This window comes from Hippopotamus amphibius, chromosome 9 (genome assembly GCF_030028045.1).
Source record: "Hippopotamus amphibius kiboko isolate mHipAmp2 chromosome 9, mHipAmp2.hap2, whole genome shotgun sequence".
In the NCBI taxonomy this organism is placed as follows: domain Eukaryota; kingdom Metazoa; phylum Chordata; class Mammalia; order Artiodactyla; family Hippopotamidae; genus Hippopotamus; species Hippopotamus amphibius.
In genome coordinates, this window is record NC_080194.1 from 97,772,282 (window position 1) to 97,797,615 (window position 25,334).

General features: G+C 37.6%; 1 protein-coding gene across 11 annotated transcripts in view; it reads left to right on the forward strand.

The window, feature by feature from the left end:
• The window catches only part of ALG9 (ALG9 alpha-1,2-mannosyltransferase), a 93,002-nt gene that overhangs the window by 25,612 nt on the left and 42,056 nt on the right, over nt 1–25,334 (forward strand). For 7 of the 11 annotated variants that reach the window (XR_009047452.1, XR_009047451.1, XR_009047454.1 and 4 more), the window contains 5 exons: nt 1,177–1,299; nt 5,588–5,742; nt 8,191–8,320; nt 8,955–9,102; nt 10,269–10,398. Coding sequence is in view for 7 of the 11 variants with exons in the window: in XM_057695213.1 (XP_057551196.1) it covers nt 1,177–1,299; nt 5,588–5,742; nt 8,191–8,320; nt 8,955–9,102; nt 10,269–10,398 (686 nt within the window). In the remaining 4 variants the exon portion in view is untranslated. Of the gene's footprint in view, nt 1–1,176; nt 1,300–5,587; nt 5,743–8,190; nt 8,321–8,954; nt 9,103–10,268; nt 10,399–20,098; nt 22,442–22,542; nt 22,579–25,334 lie in introns of those variants that run through there. The other 4 variants (XM_057695208.1, XM_057695210.1, XM_057695212.1 and 1 more) reach the window with 3 other exon arrangements.

Genomic DNA, 25,334 nt, shown 5'->3' on the forward strand with positions numbered 1-25,334 from the left:
AGTTAAAGAATCAAAACTTGTATGAGTAAGGCTTGTGTTTTCGGTCATTTTGTTTCATTCTGAATCCCCAAAACTTCTGAGCAGAGTCTGGGTCTCTGAACATGGTTTTCCTAAGGAAAACAAGTTGTTGCTTTTTAAGGAACACAGGTGCCTTGTATACACATATCGAAAAGCGATTGAGTGTATCAAGGGAAAGGAAACAAGAATGTAAATAGGAGAAACAGGTGGGACGAAAATAGCTCAGCCCTGCAAAACTGCAACCTGCTGCACCCACCCTCCCCCCACCCCTGTGCCCCTACTTCACATGCCAATTGAAAGTGCAGGCTCTCACCTGGGCTTCTGACCGACCAGCTATATATTAGAAGTGCCAACAACCCCTCCTCAGGTTCAATTAATTTGTTAGAGTGGCTCCCAGAACTCAGAGAAACATTTACTTGTGTTTACCAGTTTGTTAATAAGGCTACAAGCTAGATGAAAAAGATGCACAGGGCAGGGTGTGTGGGAAGATCTGTGGCGCTGCCCTGCTCTCTGGTGGGGGGCGCCACAGCCCCGTGTGCTCCTCTCCCTCTTCACCAACCCAGAAGCTCTGTGAATACTGTCCTTTTGGGTTTTTATGGAGGCCTCATTACAGAAGTACCATTGCTCGAATCACTGGCCATTGGTGATTAAATCCTGTCACCAGTGCCTCTCACCTCCCCAGAGAAGGGGACGACAGGACTGAAAGTTCCAACCCTCCAGTCACTAGATTGGTTCCCCTAGCAACTAGTCCCCATCCTTAGGTTACCTAGGGCTTTCCAGAAGTCCCCTCATTAACGTAACAAAAGACACCTTTATTACTCTCACCACTTCTGAAATAACAAGGGTAATTTTAGGAGCTTTGTACTGGGAATTGGGGGTGAAGACCAAATAAATACTTCTTATTATAAGTCACAGTATCACCACTAAGCTATTTATGTTATTTGGTTGTTCCGAAAAGTATTTGTCGCACTTGGGATTTGGCAGTTTGGGCTAGATACAGTGGTCATGATAGGAAATACAAGAGGGGGCAGCTTGTGGACGCATGCACGTGAGGCACTGGGCCATCGGCGTTACTGGAACAGAAGCTGTACGAGTCAAGTGCTGTAAGAGGTATTGCAGGCATCCACTCATGATTTCTTATCTCTTTATCTCCCTCAGGTACAGAACCCTGGTATTTCTATTTAATTAATGGATTTCTGAATTTTAATGTAGTCTTTGCTTTGGCTCTCTTGGTCTTACCGCTGACTTCTCTTATGGAGTACCTACTGCAGAGATTTCTTGGTGAGTAGCATAACAGATGATAGACTTCACGGGGAGGGAAGAGAAGTAACAGTGGATACCAAGAAGTGAAAAAGAACCTACTTATTTTATTCTCCGTTTTCTTCCTATGGAAATGGTTGGCTTATTGCATTTTCCATTTGTGTTCGTAGATTATTTAACCTTTGTTAACCTGTGTGAAAATTTGGTTAATAATTGCAAGTGAGGAAGTGTGTATGATTTACAGAACCACCTGGGGAGGCCAAAACATTTATAAAATCTTGGAAGATAAGCCTATTTGAGTCTTCTGTTTTTTAAAGAACTGTGCGTTACCGCGGTAGATTGCTTAAGATAATCAATGCTAGAGGCAAACATTCTTTGGGAAATTCAACCAAAAATTTGGAAACGAAACACTGTGGAGACTCCCCCAAGTTAGATGCTTGCCCTGACTCTGTACTGCACAGCCAGTGTTTGCTCAGGGCGTCGTGGCTCTGGGTGCTAGTGCCCGTGTTTCCTTTATGGAAGACAGAGCTGAGCAAAAATTCACATGAGCTTTGGAAGGAGATTTAACTTCAGGCTTCTCAGTCTGATTTGGATGCCATATCCCTCTGTACCACTCGCCATTATGCTTTTCTACTAGTAGTGGTTTATAAAGAGTTCAGTGTGTTCATGGACTATGAAAGCAGGCTCCAGAGTCACTTTCGTTTTAGGACTTTCGTTGTAACATAACCATGATGCCATGATCCTAACAAAATTAAGAGTAATTTCCTTTTTTTAAAGAAGTTTTTTGAGATATAATTGACGTACAATGAACTGCATATATTTAAAGTGTACAATTTGATACTTTTTTCTTATAAGTAATGTATATATGGCAGTCCAATCTCCCAGTTCATTTCAGCCCAACCCCTCCCCCTGCTTTCTCCTGTTGGTGTCCATATGTTTGTTCTCTACGTCTGTCTCTGTTTCTGCCTAGTAAAACAGTTGATCTGTACCATTTTTCTAGGTTCCGCATATATGTGTTACTATACAATATTTGTTTTTCTCTTTCTGACTTCACTCTGTATGACAGTCTCTAGGTCCATCCATGTCTCTACAAATGTCCCAATTTCATTCCTTTTTATGGCTGAGTAATATTCCATTGTATAGATATATACCGCATCTTCTTTATCCATTCCTCTGTTGATGGACATTTAGGATGCTTCCATGACCTAGCTATTGTAAATAGTGCTGCAGTGAACATTGGGGTGCATGTGTCTTTTTGAATTATGGTTTTCTCTGGGTATTGCCCAGTAGTGGGATTGCTGGGTTATATGGTAGCTCTACTTTTAGTTTTTTAAGGAACCTCCATACTATTCTCCATAGTGGCTGTATCAATTTACATTCCCACCAACAGTGCAAGAGGGTTCCCTTTTCTCCACACCCTCTCCAGCATTTATAGTTTGTAGATCTTCTGATGATGCCCATTCTAACTGGTGTGAGGTGATACCTCATTGTAGTTTTGATTTGCATTTATTTAATAATTAGTGATATTGAGCAGCTTTTCTTGTGCCTCTTGGCCATCTATATGTCATCTTTGGAGAAATGTCTATTTAAATCTTCTGCCCATTTTTTTTTAATTGGGTTTGTTTTTTTGATATTGAGCTGCATGATGAACTATTTATATATTCTGGAGATTAATCCTTTGTTGATTCTTTTGCAAATATTTTCTCCCATTCTGAAGGTTGTCTTTTTGTCTTGTTTATAGTTTCCTTTGCTGTGCAGAAGCTTTGAAGTTTCATTAGGTCCCACATGTTTATTTTTGTTTTTATTTCCATTACTGTAGGAGGTGGGTCAAAAAAGATCTTGCTGTGATTTATGTCAAAGAGTGTTCTTTCTATGTTTTCCTCTAAGAGTTTTATAGTGTCTGGCCTTGCATTTAGGTTTTTAATCCATTTTGAGTTTATGTTTGTGTATGGTGTTAAGGAGTGTTCTCATTTCATTCTTTTACATGTAGCTGTCCAGTTTTCCCAGCAGCACTTATTGAAGAGCCTGTCTTTTCTCCATTGTATATCCTTGCCTCCTTTGTCATAGGTTAGTTAGTTGGCCATAGTTTATCTCTGGGCTTTCTATCCTGTTCCATTGATCTATATTTAGTAATTTCTTAATATCATCTAACACGCAGGTAATATTTAGATTCCTACATTGTCTGAAAAATAGCTTTTTATAGTTTGTTTAAAGCAGGATCTGAAGAAGAGTCATGTACTGAATTTGGTGTTATGTTTCAGAAGCTTTTTAGAGGTTCCCCCTCTCACCTTTTTCCTCTTTAAGATTTCTAAAGAAACCAGGTCATTCATCTTGCATTGTGTCCCACATTTGAATTCAGCTGTTTGTTCCCTTGAGGTAGTAACATATTCCTCCATTCCTTGTATTTATTAAGGATGACTTTTTCTTTTTTTTTTTGAAAAGTAACTTTTTTTCTGACTGTAAGAATAATTTATGCTTGTGGAAAATTTGGAAATGCTTGTGATGTGAGTATAAAAACAGTAAAAATAAAATCAAGTCAGTATATTAAACTGTTTTCTAAAGTATGAATTCAGTTTTGGTTTAAAAGTGTGTGGGTATCCACATGTCCGCCTAGTAGCTAGTCCCCATCCTTAGGTTACCTAGTGCTTTCCTTCATACTTTTCTTTATACTTTTTAAAACATTTTTTTTCTTTAAAAGTTTTGTGTATTTTATAATAGAAACAATACTTTTTAAAAAGAAAAAACATTAATAAATAAAAATAATAAAAGAAAAAACAGAAAAATATAAGGAGGCAGAAAAGAAATTACCCATTATCTCATCATGTAGTACAGCTGTGGTTATAGTTTTGTACATTTTATAAATTTTCAAAATTTTGTACATCTTATAAATTTTCAAACTTTTAGGCCATATTTTAAAAATATATTCGTTAGCTTTTAAGATACGGAAGAGGAGAAGATTGTTTACTTGTAGAAGATAGATTCTTTCTTTCTTCCTTCCTTCCTTCCTTCCTTCCTTCCTTTCTTCCTTGCTTTCTTCCTTTCTTAAAATATTTATTTGTTTATTTGGTTGCACCGGGTCTTAATTGCAGCATGCATATGGGATATAGTTCCCTGACCAGGGATCAAACCTTTCCCCCACATTGGGAACGAGGAATCTTAACCACTGTGCCAGCAGGGAAGTCCCTAGATTTTTTCTTATGATGAATAAAATTCCAACTTAAAGTACTTCCTGGAAAGGTATAAGTCCTAAATTATAGCCCAGAATCTCATGATAAAATCTTAGAGTGAAAAGTTTAAAAGATAAGCTTGTTATTGCAGTTCAAGAATTTTTATTCCTAAAGAGTTTCTGCAAAAGCACAAATAACTAAGGAGCATCTAGGTGAGCATTGCTAAGTTGGGCTTTGACAACCCTGATCTTTTCATCTACACTTGCTCATTGTGGATGTAATGAACACCAGGGGGCGCTGTTTATCTACCGTTGGCCAGTGATTCCTATGCACTGCTGGTTGTCACTAATGTAAGCACAGTAGGGGATGCCTTCACTGTGGGTTGCAGGCTTATCACTCAGTGTTCATGTACCTAACCACGGGAACTTTCCAGCAGGTGCTTGGGTCTTAGTGTTCATTACATTCCTTTAATTCTTTCACATGCTTTTAAGTACATCTTGGCTTTAATTTTGAGATACAGAGTGGATGGGTACTGCAGAACAGGAGAGGAAACTTGATCAGTAAACTTCCTTTAAGAGTGTTTTATATTTGCTTTGAAACAAACCCTGTCATTTGTAGCTTGATGAAAACTAGTGATGGGTTTGAGAATCCGACTTTTTTCCTTTCCTTTGATCTATAGCTATTTGGTGTATAAGTAAGATTAATGCAGTAAACAGAACACAGGAATTAAATTCCAATAAATGAATTATGTTATGCTTTTGGTTAATCTTAGGAACATTTAGTCTTAATGGCAGGACTCATTAGAGAGAGAAGTCTTTTTTTTTTTTTTTCAGCCAATGTAGACATTATTAAGCTCTATTACCCATTCACCTGACTTTCATTTGTATTCTAGCTAAATCCAGTATTGTGCCTCCCTTTAAATGTTGGATCTCTTGGGAGAGCTAAGGAATGTATACCTCTTTCTACTTGACTCCTTTATTATATCAGAGAAAGTGTGAATACAAGAGTTGAAACATTTTATGGGGTGCCCTAGGGTATACATCTGAGTTTGAGATCAAGAGAACATTGAAAATAAACATGCTGTTTTGTTCTAATATGGTGAAACATGCTGTTTTGTTCTAATATTTTTCTGTGTCTTACAGTTCAGAATTTAGGCCACCCATATTGGCTTACCTTGGCTCCAATGTATATTTGGTTTATAATTTTCTTCATCCAGCCTCACAAAGAGGAGAGATTTCTCTTCCCTGTGTATCCACTTATATGTCTGTGTGGTGCTGTGGCGCTTTCTGCACTTCAGGTGAGTTTCAGGAATATGTTTATCTGCTTCATTCTGTTTCATTTTAAATCGTTCATAAAGCTTAAAGGCAAATTACAGAGTGCTTCCATATAAGATATTTCATCCATACATTAAACCTGATACAGATCACGTTATAAAGCTTTATGTATTGATTGCTTAAATGTTGCTTGTACTCTTATTTGCTGATTACATATTTGCAGTGTTATCTTGTGTGTTAATTTGTCTCTGTTGCCAATAAGAATCCAGTTGCTATGAAAGGAATTTTTTTAAGTCATTGTATGGGCCTGTCGCAGAATGGTGGCACCACAGCAGAACCAGTGGAATGTCTGCTCTTCAACCACAAGACCTGAATGAATCTGGCTCAGGTGTTTGGAATTACATCAGGCAGTTAGCAATATGGAACACTTTGTAATCCTGGCTTAAAACCTGTCCAGATCAATTCTCTGTCAGAACTAATCTTGAATGTCTCTGTATTTATGGCCTCAGAAGTGCCAGACTCTTTTTTTTTTTTTTTTTTTAACCTCTGCTACCATTTGCAATTAGCAGAAAAAGAATAATTAGGGTGATAGGTTTTTTCCTTAACAGATTTATGTTAAGATATAATTCACAAAACCATAGAATTTACCTATTTAAAGTATATGATACAGTGTTTTTTAGGCCAGTCGCAGATCTGTATAAGCCTCACTGCAATCAATTTTAGAACATTTTCATCACCTCAAAAACCCTGTATACCCTTTAGCTGTGGTAACTCCCCCTCCCATATCTCCTCAGCCATAAGCAACAGCTAATCTACTTTGTATCTCTATAGATTTGCCTATTCTGGACATTTCACATAAACGAAATCATAAAATATGTGGTCTTTTGTGACTGACTTATTTCATTTAGCATCATGTTTTTAAAGCTCATCCATGTTAGGATGATGGCTTTAAAATTTTTTTAATTATAAAAGTAATTGAACTTCATTGCAGATAATTTTTCTTTTACCACTTTCTTTTTTTTTTTTTTTTCAAACTTCAAAATGTTTTATTTTCAGAAACATCATTAGGACATGTGGTAACAACATTAGAACATTTTATAGTATTCTACCTAATTTTTTTACACATATGTTCAAACTCTTAACAGAAAGTAAAACACGGTTGATAAGTATATTTTTCTTATACAAATGTGATTATTAGTCCTATCAAGTGACTCACTCAATTTTAAAAGGCTAGTGATCTATAAGATGTAAGTTTTCTTGTCCTGGCTTAGATATATTTTCATTTTTTTTTTTCTTTTTTCTTTTTTTCTTTTTTTTTTTGGGGGGGGGGGTACACCAGGTTCAATCATCTGTTTTTATACACATATCCCTGTATTCCCTCCCTTCCTTGACTCCCCCCCCCGAGTCCCCCCCACCCTCCCACCACTTTCTGAATTAGTCCTACTACCCTAACAAAATCTCCTTCTAGCACTTTTGCCTATCGTATAACAGAATCTATGTTTGTAGTCTAAGTTTCATATAACTTTAAATCCCTCAAAATAATTATAACATTCTCTGTATTGCCATATCTATACCCATCATTTTAGTAGCGATATAATGTTCTGAGTTGGATATAATATGTAACATTATTATGTAATATATAGTATATTGAATTGGTTATATATAATGATTAGATATAATTTGTGTTAGAGTTTTGGTCACTTATTATTATTATAAATAATGCTAGGATAAATATCTTTGTTTAGGTATTTGGATTGTTTTCTTAGGAGAGATTCCAAAAAATATGAAAGGAGTTCAAACATATTTATGGCACTTGTTATGTATTGCAAAATTGCTTTCCAAAAGTAGTTTCTAGTCTAGGAGGGAAAGAAGGAAGGAAAGAAATCTCATAGGAAGGTGTTCAAAGGCTGCAGAACTCATGCAGGTGTGTATATATTGTTAATGATATTCATCTAGTTTGTGAAGTAGTTTAGCACATAATTAACAGAATTTTCCTAATGTTCTGTGAGAGGAATTCTTTTTTCTTCTTGTTTGATTATGAGACATTTTGTTGTTACTAAAAACTGTGATGAACAGTTTGAAGGGAAGTCAACGTTAATAACTAGTTATATCAGAATAGATTGAGATACTCCATATATATAAAAGAAATTACCAAAAAGCATTTTTGTTTAAATATTTTAAAAAATTAATTATTAGGACTTTAAGCATTAGGGAAATATTCAAATAACTTTCCTATGAAGCTAGTGAGATTTCATTCTTGGAAAGCCCTCTGGCTAGGCTGATCTACAGACAGTTTAGCAGAGTGCTTTAATCTGAAAATTTGGAATGGGTACCTCACTGTTTGCAATTCTCAGACCCCTGGTAGAACTTCTTTTTCTGCTTCCTTCCCCTTAGTTATGATGATGTCTTGTGATTATGTATGTCCTGCAAGGTGTAGCCTCTTTTTTCAATACAGTTTTCTTTCCTTCTAGAAATGTTACCACTTCGTGTTTCAGCGATATCGCCTGGAGCATTATACTGTGACATCGAATTGGCTGGCCTTAGGAACACTCTTCCTGTTTGGGCTCTTATCTTTTTCTCGCTCTGTGGCACTGTTCAGAGGTAGATGTACTGAGAATCTCTTAACCTGTACTCACAAAGCACTTTACCTTGGGTTTTGCTTGACACATGGTTGTGTAATACAGTTCAGCTTAAGATGGGGAGGAGGACTTTTCTATAGGGAGAACCTGTGGACTTCATATTAAGACTGGGATGTGACTTCTGTAGCTTAGGATTGAAGAGAAGATTGAGAATTCCTTTTAGTGTGATTAACTATAAATTTCTTCTCTATTCTCTTTTTTTTCTCTATTCTCTATTTTTTTTTTCCTTTTAAAGGAGGAATTAAGGAAGCCTTAAACTTAGGATTCAAATTTGGGGCTCAAGTGCCATAATTATATTCTTTTTTATAATCATTATTTGGATCCCAAATATTGAAATGTGCTCAAAGAACATGAAATTTAAAAGGTGGAAGGGTATAGAGAAGGGCAAGAAAGCAAATTGTTTCTGGCAAAAATAGGGTCTCTGCTTCAATCATCTTCCTAACTATAGAGGCATTTTACACCATAGAGTGGGCTTCCTGCTGGGGTTGCTGTGTACCTTTCACATAGATCACAGTGGGACATTAACATGCATTATAATTAAATGTCAGAATCTCATCTCACTCATCTTTGGCTTTCACAAACCTTTCTCTTTCCAGGGTATCATGGGCCCCTTGATTTGTATCCTGAATTTTACCGAATTGCCACAGACCCAACCATCCACACAGTCCCAGAAGGCCGACCTGTTAATGTCTGTGTAGGAAAAGAGTGGTATCGATTTCCCAGCAGCTTCCTTCTGCCCGATAAGTAAGTTGCCCTTTAATTCTCAGAGTTTTAAAGCGGGGTGTAAAAAGAGCAATTCTGTGGTAATGTCTGCTTAATGTTTCCTTCGTTTTAGGTTTTTCACAAGTTTTGGAATGAGTTACCATCTCAGAGGCTGTGGGAACTGTGCTGAGCACCCATGGCCTGTGTTTGGTAGCCTGAGTGCTGTGTCCAGTAATGTACCCTGCACTGCCCTTAACCACAGAGGCCTGGGGACTTCTGAAGACACTTTGGGCCCTGGGCTTCTGCTCGTGGCTCTTCCTGAGGATTCATATTTAAATTTTTATAATTAACTGATATTAATCCACTTTTTAAAGTGGTTTAGAGGCTCTAGGTTTCTAGAGCATTTTTAGAGAAGACATGTTTGTCGTCTCCAACAACAGTGAACGTTCTCTACTTGTGTGTAGACACTGGGAAGGCTGTGGCTAAGACCTCTGTACCACTTTCCTTGATGCTGTTTGTTGTTGGGTGTGATGGCCTAGGCTCTGAGTTCCCTTGTATTTGCTTCATGTGACAGTGAAGAGTCTTATTTAGGGAAAAGGGAAGTCAGGTTAAGATGAGTCATGTTGCTCCATTTGGGGACTGGCTTCAGCAGCTTAACTAGTGGTAGTATCTTTTGCTTGATAAAGATTCTGTATCAGTCATTAATGATTAATTAAAACTAATTTTTTAAGTGTTAACTTTAGCCTTTGCCTTTTATATTTGAAATAGTTTCATAGCTAAAGGACTTTCAAGGATTACTCAGAAACAAAGTACTTTTCCCACAGTGAGATCTTACATTTCACCCTTTTCTCTACATACCTGGTGAATTTGCTTTAATTTTGAGAAGTCCCTCTGATCACAGGTAGTTGGCAGTAAACTTTGATGTTTCTCTGGTTGTTTGATGGTAATGACCACTGTTGCAAGTTTTACTCCTGAGAGTTGGTGAAATGGGTTGAGAGAACTTTAGTAGAAAATTTCTCAACGATTTTGGACAGAATTGTGACCTCTGTCTCTATGCTCTTTGGTTGAGGTTTTAGCAGAAATATTTTGTCTCCAAGTAGAATGTTTTTCACATGTAATTTTTTTTTTTTTGCTTGTGTATTTCAAGTACATTTAGCAATGTGAGCCCCTTGTGTTTTTCTTATTCTTCTTATTTGTGTTTCTGACAGTTGGCAGCTTCAGTTCATTCCATCAGAGTTCAGAGGCCAGTTACCAAAACCATTTGCGGAGGGACCACTGGCCACCCGAATTGTTCCTACTGACATGAATGACCAGAACCTAGAGGAGCCATCCAGATATGTAAGGGCGTTATTCTTCTTTTACTACTTTGAAAAGAGTTCTACCCTTAAAATCTGTTGGCATACATAATGGAGCGCTGATGAAGTGGGGATATTTTAGAAAGTGGTTTCATTAGGGATATAACAGCTTTTGTTGAGAAAGAATGAACAGTATCATTTTTATTTTCAAATGACCTCCTTTATTTTCTATGTAAAATATATAATTCAACATATTTTCTAAGCTGGGCTGGAAAATTTCTTAGGTTAAATTCAAATCATCATTTTGAAACACATTCTGCAACTCTTATCAACTCTTATCACTCTTTGGTCCATTAAAATGCTTCATGGGGAACGTTCGAGTTATAGGTAGACCTTTGACCTAACTATTAGTATATTCTGGTTTTAGCAAGTGGACAGTCAGTGAAGGCTCTTCTCACACTGAGTCCATGAAGCAATCTCTGTCAGGGCTGTGCTCTTCTACCCACTCATCTTTACACACTCTGAAATCCCATGTGGATTTTATTTTGGTTCCTTTGAAAGATGACACTTTTGCCATTTGATACCTGTAAAATCTTTGGTTGTGGAAAAGGTGAGAGCAATAAAGATACTGTTCCTAGTTCCCAGAGACAGTAAAGGACTATTTTGTAGAATTATTAGAAAGCACATTTTTTGGAACCTGTCTGTTAAAGAAACATTTAGCAATTTAAATGTCAAATACATTTCATTTAGATTTTCTTATGTCATATACTTAAAGTGTGAAATATCAGGACTTTTCTTTCTTTTCTGAAGCAAACCTGCAGCCACAGCTGCACAGCTGGCCTTTTGTCTTCCAGATTGGGACAGGTTAGACTTCCACAGAGACCTGCAGGGTTTATGAGTGAGATTCTTACTGTGTGAGCTTTATTTTATAAGCTATGAAAATGGACATTGTAAAATACGTTTGGCTTGGCTCCCTGAGAAGATAAGAGATGTGTGTCACTAAGTGACTTATCTTGGAGCTTCCTTCTAACTTAAGCTTCTGATTCCTGTAACAGTGAAAATATCTCTGGGCAGTATATACTGTTGTTAGTCATTTTTATTTTAGCTGCAGGTACTCTCTTGAGAGCAGGATTTGATGTATAGGGGATCACCATGGGGACACTGGATAGTCAAAAGGGTAGGAGAATATGCTGTGATAGGGGAAAATATAACTTCAGAGTGATCTTGTCACAGCTGTGTTTATGGAAGAGATAGTATAGGGTAGTAAAAAAGGAGCATGGGCTTTGGAGTCAAGTAGGCCTGAGTTCTGATCGCAACCCTGTTGCCTACCTTGGTGACCTTGGGCAAATTAGTTAACATCTCTGTTGAACTAATTTAAGTTTGTCTGTGAAGTGGGAATAACGATACCTACTTTTGGAAGAAATAATATGAGATTGGATATCATATCTCTCTGTCGTGTGTAGCATAGTGTCTGGTACATAGATTTTCCTGCAAGTGTCCTTAATGTGATAATGGTGTGTTTGATGGATTAGAGGTAAAAGAACCTTAAGAGGATATATAGTCTGCCCAAATCTCTCTCTCCTTCCTTAATTTTATTGTTCCCTAACTTGATTTTTATTATAGTCTGTCCAGACTTGTTGCTTTTTTTTTTATCCCAGTGACTTTGCTTATCTTGGTGACAGTGCCTGGACTTCCCTGCCTCTTCTTACACTATTAAAACTCTTCTTCTCTGAAGCCTTTGCCAGCTATTTAAGTCCATAGTGAGTGGTGTCCTTCTTTAAATGCCTTAAATATTTATCTGTATAGCTCATTTAGCCATTTCATTTTGTTACCTTATGTTATTTAAATATTTCTGATGTGTATGTCATATTTTTCGCCATCAGCTTGTGAATGGTATGGAGAGAATGCCTGCACCTTATTTTTTCTGTATTCGCCATAGTGGCTAGGATAGTGCTGTATATCTAGTAGTTAGCTTGTGCATGCTTTCTGACTTGAGAAGTGAATATTCACCATTGCTGGGATAGTGATGTTAAGAGAAAGCTGGCTATAAAATCAACAGTGGCTTACAGGCACATGAAAAGATGCTCAACATCTTTTAATTATTAGAGAAATGCAAATTATTAGAGAAATGAAATCAAAACCACAGTGGGGTTTCATCTTACACCAGTCATAATGGCCATCATCAAAGTCTACAGATAATAAATGCTAGAGAGGGTGTGGAGAAAAGGAAACCTTCCTGCACTGTTGGTGGGAATGTAAATTGGTGCAGCCACTATGGAGAACAGTATGAAGGTTCCTTAAAAAACTAAAAATAGACTTACCATATGATCCAGCAATCCCATTCCTGGCTATATATCTGGAAAAAACAAAAACGCTGATTTGAAAAGATACATGCACCCTAGTGTTTATAGCAGCACTATTTACAATAGCCAAGAGATGGAAACAACCCAAGTGCCCATCAACAGACAATTGGCTTAAGAAGATGTGCTGTACACACACACACACACACACACACACACACACACACACACACACACACAGTGGAATATCACTCAGCCATGAAAAACAATGAAATACTGCCATTTGCAGCAACATGGATGGGCATAGAGAATATTATGCTTAGTGAAGTAAGTCAAATGAGTCGGACAGAGAAAGACAAATACTGTATGATATCACTCATATGTAGAATCTAAAGAATAATACAAATGAATCTATATATAAAACAGAAATAGATTCCCAGACATAGAAAATAGACTTATAGTTACTAAAGAGGAAAGTGGAGGTGGGGAGGGACAAATTAGGAGTGTGGGATTAACAGATGCAAACTACTATAGGTATAGTAGTATATAGATAAGCAACAAGGATTTACTGTATAGCACAGAGAGTTATATCTAATATCTTATAATACCCTATAATGAAATATAATTTACAAAGAAAAGCCTGAATCACTGTGCTATATGCCTGAAACTAATAAAATATTATAGTCAACTATATTTCGTTTTTTAAAAATATTTATTTTCATTTTTTTAGCTGTGTTGGGTCCTGGTTACTGTGCGCAGGCTTTCTCTAGTTGCAGAGAACAGGGGCTACTCTTCGTTGTGGTATGTGGGCTTCTCATTTTGGTGGCTTCTCTTGTTGCAGAGCATGGGCTCTAGGTGGGCGTGGGCTTCAGTAGTTGCAGCACGTGGACTCAGCGATTGTGGCTCACGGGCTCTAGAGCGTAGGCTCAGTAGCTCTGGTACATGGGCTTAGTTGCTCCATGGCACGTGGGATCTTCCCAGACCAGGGATCGAACTTGTGTCCCCTGCATTGGCAAGCGGATTCTCAACTACTGCGCCACCAGGGAAGTCCCTCAACTATACTTCAGTTAAAAAAAAAAGCTACATGTACTGTTGTACGTTTCTTAAGCTTTGGTCACTGGTTGTCTCTGGTTAGATTATATTTTCTTATCCTCTACTACCAGTTCTGTTAAGTTTGTTTAAGTAACTATATTAGCTTTACCCGAAAGGTGAAGATTATCTAGAATACCTATAGGAGTCATCAGAATGCTGGCAGGTAAAAGCAGAGACAGACAGGTCCTGTGTGTTTTCTGAGTGTGTAGTGTCTGTCCCTGTGCTCGTACACCTTTCTGTGACTGAGTTTGCCTGCAGAGTTCTCTTTGGATTTTCCTGCATGGTGGGAGGTGCCATCCACTCACATTTGACCCTTTAGAAAGTGGAAGAGACACTTGATGGCTTACTGTGAATTCTACATGAACTGTGATCAGGGATTAATTTCTTTCAGTTAACTGTTTAGAAAGATAATTTGTTTTCCTTTGATGATGAAAGTAATAAACACATATAAAATAATGAAAGCTATCAATGAGAAAAAAAGTCAGCTATAATCAAATTATCCAAATATTAAACCACTGTTACCATTTTGATGGTTTTCTTCTTTCACTTTTTTTTCCTCTTGCATTCGTGTGTGCTTATATATGTAAACAAAAAATTTCAGTTATTTTGAAAAATAATGTAATTCCTTAAGAAACGGTGCCAGGATCAAGACTGTAAGGACGAAATCCCTTTGCCCAACATGCAAGAGCACATGTTATACTACACATATGTTTGTCACTTCTGGTATCAGTCCTGGTTTTAAGTACAGGTTCGTTCAAAAAGGCAAAATAATTGTTCTCTGTCTTTCCTGAGCATGTTAAATAACAGCATTATTTTTGTTTGCCCTTTGGTTCTGAGTGACAGGTTTTAGCCAACCCTTGGCTGCAGTGCTAAATGATTCTGTCCGTCTTCTGTTTCTAGTCCGAGTGGAAACTAAGAAACATGCATGACCTCCCGTATTTCCCTCTGCTCTTTTACGTCTGAGTTTATCAAGAATTAGGAGTGAATGTTTGTAAAGGCCCTTGGTTTCTGCTGTACTGTTGTAACTATACTGCAGCAGTAGTATTTTTTTTTGCTGCATATTCTTTCATGATAGATACTGAGGAGCTGCTGAACAGGTGGCATTATTCAGTGCTACCTGTCAAGATTTTCTGCCAGAATCAAGGTCTGAATTTAGAAGTTACATTGTGTTTCCTCTTTATTTCTTAACACAACCAAGTTTTTGTTCACTATTTCAAGGTGAATGATAACCTTCTGGTTCCAACTCTGGTATCTGATTTGGAAACTGCTTAGTCAATGGATAGAGTTTGGAGTAAAAAACACGTGTTCAGGAGGAAGCTTACAGATGAAGACATCTCTGACTTTGACTTAAGGCTCAAGCAGATTTTCAGGAAGCTTGTCCATCTGTTACCTAGAAAAAATAAAACTGGTCATTGATTATTTTTTTCCCCAATAGTAAGATAGTTGGTTCTGCTATAACATGGTATACAATTGCTAAAGATAATTGAGTGGAAAACCACAAGGCTTGTGGCAAAAATGGGGTTAAGGACACAATACTCACAAACTTTGTCAGCGACATATGAAAGACATAGGAACCTGAAAAAAGCAGGGGCTAAAAATACGTAGATGCAGCAATAACATGGTAGTTTACCCTGAAGACCTCAGGTTTAACAGGTGAATGGATAAAGAAGATGTGGCACATATATACAATGGAGTATTACTCGGGCATAAAAAGGAATGAAATTGAGTTATTTGTAGTGAGGTGGATGGACCTAGAGTCTGTCATACAGAGTGAAGTAAGCCAGAAAGAGAAAACAAATACTGTATGCTAATGCATATATATGGAATATGAAAAAAAAAGGTACTGATGAACCTAGAGACAGGGCAAGAATAAAGCTGCAGATGCAGAGAACGGACTGGAGGACATGGAGGGGGGTAGTGCGAAGGGGAAGCTGGGACGAAGTGAGAGAGTATCCCTGACATATGTACACTACCAAATGTAAAATAGGTGGCTAGTGGGAAGCTGCTGCATAACACAGGGAGGTCAATTCGATGATTGGTGATGACTTAGGTGGGATAGGGAGGGTGGGAAGGAGTTTCGGGAGGGAGGGGATATGGGGATATAAGTATAAGTACAGCTGACTCACTTTGTTGTGAGTGGCGCAACAGTGTAAAGCAATTATACTCCAATAAAGAGCTGGGGAAAAAAACCAACAACTCAGGTTTGCTTCATGAAGTGGTGTTGGGATGGCTGCAGCTTGTGAAGTAGGGTTATCTGAAACATGACAGAAAGTTGTAATGTCAAATATGGATGCTGTGGGTGGGCGTGGCTCAGCAGGCAGCGAGCTGAGGAAGCTGGGAGATATTTGAGTGTGGGCTTGTGTGCACTTTGAATATTTCTGGGCTGATTGGTTCACCTGGGTGCAGTTTTCTGGATTCATGTAATTTCTTGTGGACTAAATGACATACAGCAAACGCAGAAACTGAGTTATGCTTACGTTGTTCCCTAATATATCAGTTTTGCTGGAACAAATTTGCATTTTCAAAGCAAGTATTACAACAGAACTGAGTGTATATTCTTCTTCTTTATCCCTGTTTTTACCATTTAACCAGTGGAAAGAATTATGACTTTGGAAGGGAACTTAAGGTATCATAAAGTTTATGATCTCTTCTTTGTATGGGTGAAAAAACAGGCTCAGAGAGGTTGTAACCTGACAAAGGTTAGTCCTAGGATAAGAAGCTTGGTTTCAGGATTCTCCAGTATTCTTTTCAGGCCTCCTCTTACTTCCAAAGCTACTTTATAGTTTATACCATTGGTGAATCCCCTGAGTATATGTTTGCATGCAGTGGTTAATTGTTCTTTCATGTAACAGGGCTGAATAGACGTTAAGTGGCTGAGCATTGCTTTCCACTTCTAGTGCTGTTACATGTGCACCAGATACTTTATGTAATAATCAAAGGAAATGATTGGGGTCCACTCCTTTTTCCTTTTTCTCCCTTTTGTTTTTTCTCTCTTTTAATCATGTCTCCTACCCTTATTGGAAGTCCTTATTCAAGGAGAAAATTAATTGCCCTATAGATATTCTTACTAATTGTTATTAGCCTTGAGTAGCAGAGCAAGCAGATTAAAATTGCTATAATATGCGCAGTAGAATGAGGTTGGAATCCACTCAGAATTTAAGTTAAGGCTGTTCAAAATGCTTTTTTAAAATTAACTCACTAGTATTCATTCTGTTGGCATTTAGAAATGAAGTGATTTTTAGTGATTGAATGACCCCAAATTTTTACCTGTGAGTTTACGTTTTTTGTTTTGTTTTTTTAATTATTTTATTGGCTGTGTTGGGTCTTTTCTGCTGTGCGCAGGCTTTTTTTTTTTAGTTGCGGTGAGTGGGGGCTACTCTTTGTTGTGGTGCGCAGGCTCCTCATTGCCGTGGCTTCTCTTGTTGCGGAGCAGGGCTCTAGGCACACGGGCTTCAGTAGTTGTGGTACATGGGCTCAATAGCTGTGGCTCACGGGCTCTAAAGCGCAGGCCCAATAGTTGTGGCGCATGGGCTTAGCTGCTCCACCGCATGTGGGATCTTCCTGGAGCAGGGATCGAACTCGTGTCCCCTGCATTGGCAGGCGGATTCTCAACTACTGTACCACCTAGGAAGCCCCGAGTTTACATTTTTATAGTGCAGTAAATTTTTATTTGTGAATTTAGATTCACTCAACAAATGTATTTAGCAAGGCTTTATGGAAGAGAGTAAAACTATAAGACAGTTTGTGCCTCTGGGTGACAGCTACTTTTAAAAATTTAATTTTAGTATATATAAAAGAAATGAAAATCCAGAAAAATACTTGAAATCTTTCACTATCAGATGTTTCCTCCTAGACCCCACTGTTCCCATTTCAAAAAAAGGAGACAATCAAAGGATAATATTGATGCCTGGCAAAATGATAGAGTGGTAAGAGCACTGGGCTGGGAGTTTGGAGAGCCTGTGATTCTTTTCTGGAATTCAGTGAAGTGTATTTTATTCTTATGTGATTTTGTGAGTTTCTAAGACCCTTGAAATAGCTTTGCATCTCTGTAGTTTGCTGTAACTACACATGAAATCCAGTTGCAGGGTTCAGATTTCAGCTTATCCCATTACCTGTTTTCTAATCAAATATTTCATGGTGGCAAATCTTGAAACCTGATTTCTGGGCCATGTGACCTAATGACCAGAGATGGAAGTCTGTCTGTTGCTTCTGTCCCAAAGGAGGTAAATATCTGTGTCCTGCTACCTGAGTGTGATGTTTGAAAGATGGGAAGACATCACTGCAGACTCTGTCCCTGGCGGAATCTCTGTAGCAGCTGATGAGGAAAAGCTGTGAGAATGTTTATTATTGCCCAGGCCCCTTGTCCCACTCCTCCCCCAGCAGAACGCACACCTTTCACCATTGATGTCTTGACCTCTGTCTCAGGCCTTTTCTTTTCAGAGTCTGTATTTTGCTTACATCTGAGATGGCCTTGTCATCCTTAATATGTAACATCCTTACATCTTCCTGATAAGATGTAAATAATGTGATATTGATTAACAACAAATTTGTTTGAATTCCCCTCCCACCACCTTTCTTTTTCTTTTAGAGGTGCTAATTTTTTTCTTCTTCAGAGCTCCTAGTGAGTTGTTAAAAACTGAAAGAAGCCTCATTTCTTTCAAAATGAGTCTTAAATGCTTGTATTTTACAAAATTTTAAACTAAGGCATATTTTTAGCTTCGACAGCTGGTTGATATGTAGCCTGTGACTAATGAAATGAAACACATTTTTGTTTCACGATCATGTGTTAATGTTACCCTACAATTTTGTTATTTTTGATGCAAGGAAGAATGATTAAATCTGAAGAAACAAAAAAAATGAGCTTTTTGGTTACAATTTAAGTCAAATTTAAATCCAGCCTTTTGATTTTTGAATTGTAGATGATGTGGTTATGGAGTGTGGTCTCAGATTTTGCACTGAGATATTGATAAAATTGAGAGAAGAAACTGTTCTTCCTGATTATCTTAGACCTAAGGGGCAGTAGTCACTTGGTGTTACCAGGGATTCAAACTGAGAAATCTCAAACTATAAATAGTCACAGTAAAATAATATATATAGCATGATCCAGATTTTGTGAGGAAAAATCTTTATCTCCAAAGAAAAAAGCCTGGAACATTAACAGATTGATGTTGCTTTTCTTTGGGTGGTTGGATTATAGGTGATTTTAAAAATGCAGTTTAAAATATTTTTATAATGAATCATATTTTACTTTCATAATTTTAAAAAAATTACCATAATATGGGCTATGGATATCCAATCTTGAAACTACCAAGATCTCTGGTAGGCTTTACAAACAATACTTGGCATGCAGTCACCTGACCTCAGGTTTCTGTCTTGGAGCACAAGAACTGTCAGCTCAAAATTGGGAGATAGGTTTCCTATTAAATAATTTTTGTATCTTAGCCTTCTGGCCTCTTAAGTCATTTCAGTCATTATATCTGACTACTTTTGCTGCTCTTTCTGCAAACTAGATCTAGATTGTGCCAAAGAAATAAATTTGGCCTACCTATTGCAAGCTATGAGGAAAAAAATTTTCTTTTAAACCTAAAACTAAAAGAGGATGCTGCTATGGCAAAGAAACTGTGAAGGAGTATGTTCAGTTCTTCCAGATAGGAGGGGAGTTAAAGAATTATATAAAAATTTAAATAAAAATAAATAATTTGCCTATTGTTGGGGTTTGGACAAAAGGCCTTGTCATCTTTTTATTCTTAATTATTTTTAAATGTTTTTTGATTTTGTTCCTTCTTTGTTTATCAATCCACTCATTATTTAACTTTTTATTGTTGTAGACTATGTGCTGAAGATACAAAGGTGACAAAAAAAGTAGTCTCCTGTCATTTAAGAAAAGTCCCTAACAAGTAAAAAAGGAAAGAAAAAATTTATGGGGTTAAAAAGGAATTTGGAAAACAATGTAAGAAGCAGAAAAATTTTTTAACTTCTATAATCAGTGTTCCTTGATAGGTTAAAAGAAAAGTTTGGGGACCATAAAACAAAAACATGTTTTGAAAAGGGGGGACAAGCAGAAAATAAGAGCTCCTAGAAATTAAAAATAAGATAATAGAGATTTTAAAAATCAACAGCATAGAGGACAAAGTTGAAGAAATCTTCCAATACAGTTTTTGTATTGTTAAATACAAAAACAGAACAAAAAAACAAAGAGATAGAAAATAGGAAAAGGAAAAGAGATCAGAGACTCCAGCATCTAGGTAATAGGAAGTTCAGAAAGAGAAAACAAGTGAAATGGAGAAAAGAAAATTGCCAAAGAAATAATGTGAGAAAATTCCCTATGAACTGAAAGACATTGCTTTTCAGATTGAGAGAGCCCACGAAGTGTACCTAAAATGATGAATGAGAAGTGATTCATACCAAGATTTACTGAGTACCAAAAAGAAGTTAGTGTGTAATTGAAAGATCAAGAACTACCAGAAGAAAACGTTGGAAGAATTATGAGTTGTTGCCTCTGGGAAGTGGGATCAGGGAATAAGAATGTACTGCTGTTTTTCATAATAAGCTTCTTGTACTATGTAAATTTGGAACTATGCACATACATTATTTTGATAGACCTAAAGATGAATTCAGAAAAAAATGTAAATCTTCTGCTCAGAGTTTAGTAGGAGAGAGAGTTCTAAAATATTATTTAACAACGTAATGAGTACCATAGTATGATGTGGGAGCACAGAGAAAGTAGGAAGGACTCTTCCTACTTCTCTCCCTGGGGGCAGCCTCGCATGATTGGTGGCAGGGGAGCTGGGTCTTAGAGGAAGTTTTTTGTTTTTTGTTTGGTTGGTTGGTTTTTTTGCTGCGTTGGGTCTTCATTGCTGCGCGTGGGCTTTCTCTAGTTGGGGAGAGGAGAGGCTACTCTTCATTGTGGTGGGCTTCTCATTTCGGTGGCTTCTCATTTCGATGGCTTCTCTTGTTGCGGACCATGGGCTCTAGGTACGTGGGCTTCAGTAGTTGCAGTGCACAGTCTCAATAGTTGTGGCTGGCAAGCTCTAGAACACAGGCTCAGTAGTTGTGGCACACAGGCTTAGTTGCTCTGCGGCACGTGGGATCTTCCCGGACCAGGTATCCCTTACATTGACAGGCAGATTCTTAGCCACTGTGCTACCAGGAAGTCCCTAGTGGAAGATTGAGTTCTCTGGCAGAGGAAGGAAAGTGAACATTTCCATCAAAGGGAACAGCATATGCAAAGCCTTGAAATATGAAAAAACATTGAATGTTCAGGGGGGAAAAAATTGTTTGACGTTTCTAGATTTTAAATAATTGGGCAGAGCATTTATTTCTTATTTCCCTGTTTCATTTATTCTCATTATTTATGTGTGTGACTGTGTTCTCTAAATTATACATTTATTTAAGGACAAGAGTTCATGTACTGCCACATTACCTCACATAGGGCTTATACACAGCAAATATTTTTAAAAATTTAACTAAAATACTCAAATAGCCCTTCAATTAGTCTTCTTGAACTCGAGAGGCCTCCTCAGACCCTGATAGTAGTAGAAATTTAACTAGGATTCAAGCACTGTCATTCTTCAAGGTTAGCATACCAGGTTATAGGCCCCTGGAGGGCAGGGATCATGTCCTTTCCATCATTGCCTCACCCATGTGGCTGAGCACTGACAGATACTAATTGAATGAACCTTTTCAGTATTAATTAACAGATGCCAGACTGAAAGAAATAATGCTCCTGCTTCCTCTTGTTTTAATAGTGAGATCCTTAAATTACCAAAAACCCAGATTTCTATAGCTGTCTCTGCCTTTAGTAAGGAATAGAACTAAACAGGTTTATGTTACCTACCAAGATGCCAACCCACTAAAAAGATTCATATTATTTATTGCCTTAATATCATAGCATTTACTACAAGATGGGTTAGTTTATTTTTTAGAAAACAAGATTGATTCTTCCTTTTTGTTAATATTGTTTCATTAGTTCTTGTTCAAGTCTCGTGAATATGTTCAGTCCTCTCCATTTCTACTCTTATGTTGAAGGGTTTTCATGAGGATTTCATGAGTTTTTGCCATTCAGTTTATATTGTTTGAATTTGTTTTGAGAAAGATATACCCTTCTCATAGATACAGGTTAAACAGTTCAGTCACATATACCATCCCCCCCCAGATCTAGAGGCGCCTTGCTGCTCTATTTTCATTTTTAAAACCTTTTTAATTTCGAAATAGTTACAGATTCACAGAAAGTTACAAAGACAGTACAGAGAAGGGTACATGTACCCTTCATGCAGTTTCCTGCAGTGTACCTATGGTATAATTCCCAAACCAGGAAATCGATATTAGTACAGTTCTGTACCATTTTATCACATGTATAGATTCATGTAACCACCACTGCAATCAAGGTACAGAACTATTCTAGCACCACAAAGATCATCTTTGTACTACTCCTTTATAGCTACAGCCCACCTTCACTACCCCTAACCCCTGGCAACTGCTAATTTGTTCCTCCTCTCTATAATTTTGTTACTTTGAGAGTTTTATATAAATGGAATTATGTTGTGTGTTACCTTTGAAATTAGCTTTCCCCCCTCAGCATAATGCTCTTGAGATCCATCCAAATTGTATCAGTAGTTTGTTCCTCTTTGTTTCTGAGTAGTATTTGATGGTATTGTTGATATACTACAATTTGTTTAACCATTTACGTATTGAAAGACATTTTGGTTGTTTCCAATTTTTGGCTCTTACAAATAAAGCTGTTATAAATCTTTGTGTACAGGTTTTTGTGTGAATATACATTTTAATTTCTCTAGGATAGATGCCCAGGAATGTGATTGCTGGCTCATATGGTAGGTATATGTTTAGTTTTTTCAGAAACTGCCAAGCTGTTTTTCAGATTGGCTGTACCAGTTCAAGTGATGTGTAGAAATCTTACCTCCCTTTGCATTCCTTTACCTTCCCCTGTTTATAATATAATTGTCTTAAATATTTCTTCTACATATATTGAGAACCACATTGGAACATGTTATATTTTTTGCTTCAACCTCTAAACATAATTTAGAAAAGAGAAGGAAAATCTATTATTTTTCTCCATATCCTTACTCTTTCTGTTCTTCCTTCCTTCCTAATCTTACAGATATCTTCTTTTATCATCTCCATTCTGTTTCAGGAATTCCTGTAGCCATTCTTTCAGGGTAGGTCTGCTAGCAACATAGTTTCTTGATTTTGCTTCATCTGGGAATGTCTTTTTTTCTTTTTCTTTTTTTAAGTTGAAGTATAATTGGTATACAATGTTGTGTTAGTTTCAGGTGTACAGCAAAGTGATTCAGTTATACATATATATATTTCACATTCTTTTCCATTATAGATTATTACAAGATATTGAATATAGTTCCTTGTACTATACAGTAGGTCCTGGTTTTTTATCTATTTTATATGTAGTAGTGTGTATCTGTTAATCCCAAACTCGTAATTTATCCCTTCCCACTCCTTTCAACTTTGGTAACCATAACTTTGTTTTCAGTGCCTGTGAGTCTATTTCTGTTTTGTAAGTAAGTTCATTTGGATCATTTTTTAGATTCTGCATATAGGTGATATCATATGATATTTGTCTTTCTCTGTCTGACTTCACATAGTATGATAATCTCTAGGTCCATCCATGTTGCTGCAAATGACATAACTTCATTCTTTCTTATGGCTGAGTAATATTCTATTCTATACACACACACACACACACACACACACACACACACACACACACACACACACACACACACACACCCCCATCTTCTTTATTCATCTGTCAATGGACCTTCAGGTTGCTTGCATGTCTTGGCTGTTGTAAATAGTGCTGCTGTGAAGATTGGGGTACATGTATCTTTTCAAATTAGAGTTTTCATCTTTTCCAGATATATGCCCAGGAGTGGAATTGCTGGATCATATGGTAATTCTATTTTTAGTTTTTCAAGGAACCTCCATACTGTTCTCCAGTGGCTGCACCAATTTACATTCCCACCAACAGTGTAAGGAAGGTTCCCTTTTCTCCACACTCTCTCCAGCATTTATTATTTGTAAACTTTTTGATGATGGCCATGCTGACTGGTATGCATATGGAAGTGTTTTGATTTCCCCTTGATATGGAATTCTGGGTTGACAATGTTTTTCACTTAACATTTGAAAAATATTATGTCTTTTCCTCTTTCATGGTTTCTGATGAGAAATCTGTTGTCAGCCTTCTTGTTTCTCCCCTGTAGGTGAGGTGTCATTTTTCTCTGGCTGCTTTCAAGAGTTTTTCTCTGTTTTTAGTTTTCAGAAGTTGAATTATGACATGTCTCAGAGTGTATTTCTTTGAGTTTAGTCTGTTTGGGGTTCACTCAGCTTCTTGATTCCATAAGGTTAAGTCTCTTGACAAATTTGGGAAGCTTTCAGTCATTACTTTAGTGCTTTTTCAGCCCTGCCCTCTTTCTTCTCTCCTTCTGGGAGTCAGTGACATGAGTGTTAGATCTTCTGTTACAGTTCCACAGGCTTCTGAAGCTCTCTTCTCCTTTTTTTCCTCTAGTCCTTCTTCTTTCTTTTATTCAGATTATATAATTTTATTATTCTGTTTTCCAGTTCACTGATTCTTTCCTCTGATTCCTTTGTCCTGCTGTTTAGCACCTGTACTGAGCTTTTAATTTCAGTTCTTGTGCTTTTTATTTCTAAAATTTCCATGTGGTTCTTCTTTACTTTCTCTGTTTCTTTGCTGAGACTTTCTATTTTTTTGCTGAGACTGTCTATTCTTTTGTTGCAAGCATGTTTTTGATTGCTTATTGAATCATTTTTATCACAGTGGCTTTAAAATCTTTGTTAGATAACTAACATCTCTGTCGTTTCTGTGTTGGAGTTTGTTGTCATTTGTCACGTCATGAGATCTTCCTTTCATTGAAACCTGGACATTTTGAGTACTATGAGACCCTGAATCTTATTTAAAGCTTCTGTTTTAGCCAACCTCCTCTGACCCTTCAGTGATGGGAGAAAGGGAGTGTAACCTTGTTACTGCAAGATGGGGATGGAAATCCAGGTTCCCCACTTGGCTTCCATTGACACCTGGGGCTGGACAGGGTGTTTTTGTTGCTGCTGGATGGCGGCAAGAGTTCATGCTCTCTACTAGGCCTCTACTGATATCTGCTTGGCTGAGAGGGGCAGGGATGCCTTGTCACTGCTCTCCAAGTAGCCTCAACTGATACCACTGGGGGCTGGGGTGGCCTTATTACTGTTGGACAGCAGTGAAGGTCCTGACTCTCCACTAGGTCCTCTCTGACACCACCTGAGCATGTAAGAGGAGGGGTGCCTCATTACTGCCAGGTAGGATGGGAGTCCAGGCTCCCTGCATGGTTTCTCCTGTTGCCACGGGGTGGTGAGGGAAAGGGGAAGCTTGTTACTGCCCAGCTCCCTACGTGGTCTTCTCTGACACCATCCAGGCTGGGAGGAGGGGTCCCTCTTACAGCCTGATGAAGGTGGAAAGCTAGGCTCTCTACTGGACATTAACTGTCAGAGGTATGGGTGGAATGACGTTCTTGATGGAGTATTGGCTGGTATGTTAGGTTTCTGAAGAGAAACAGGTCAG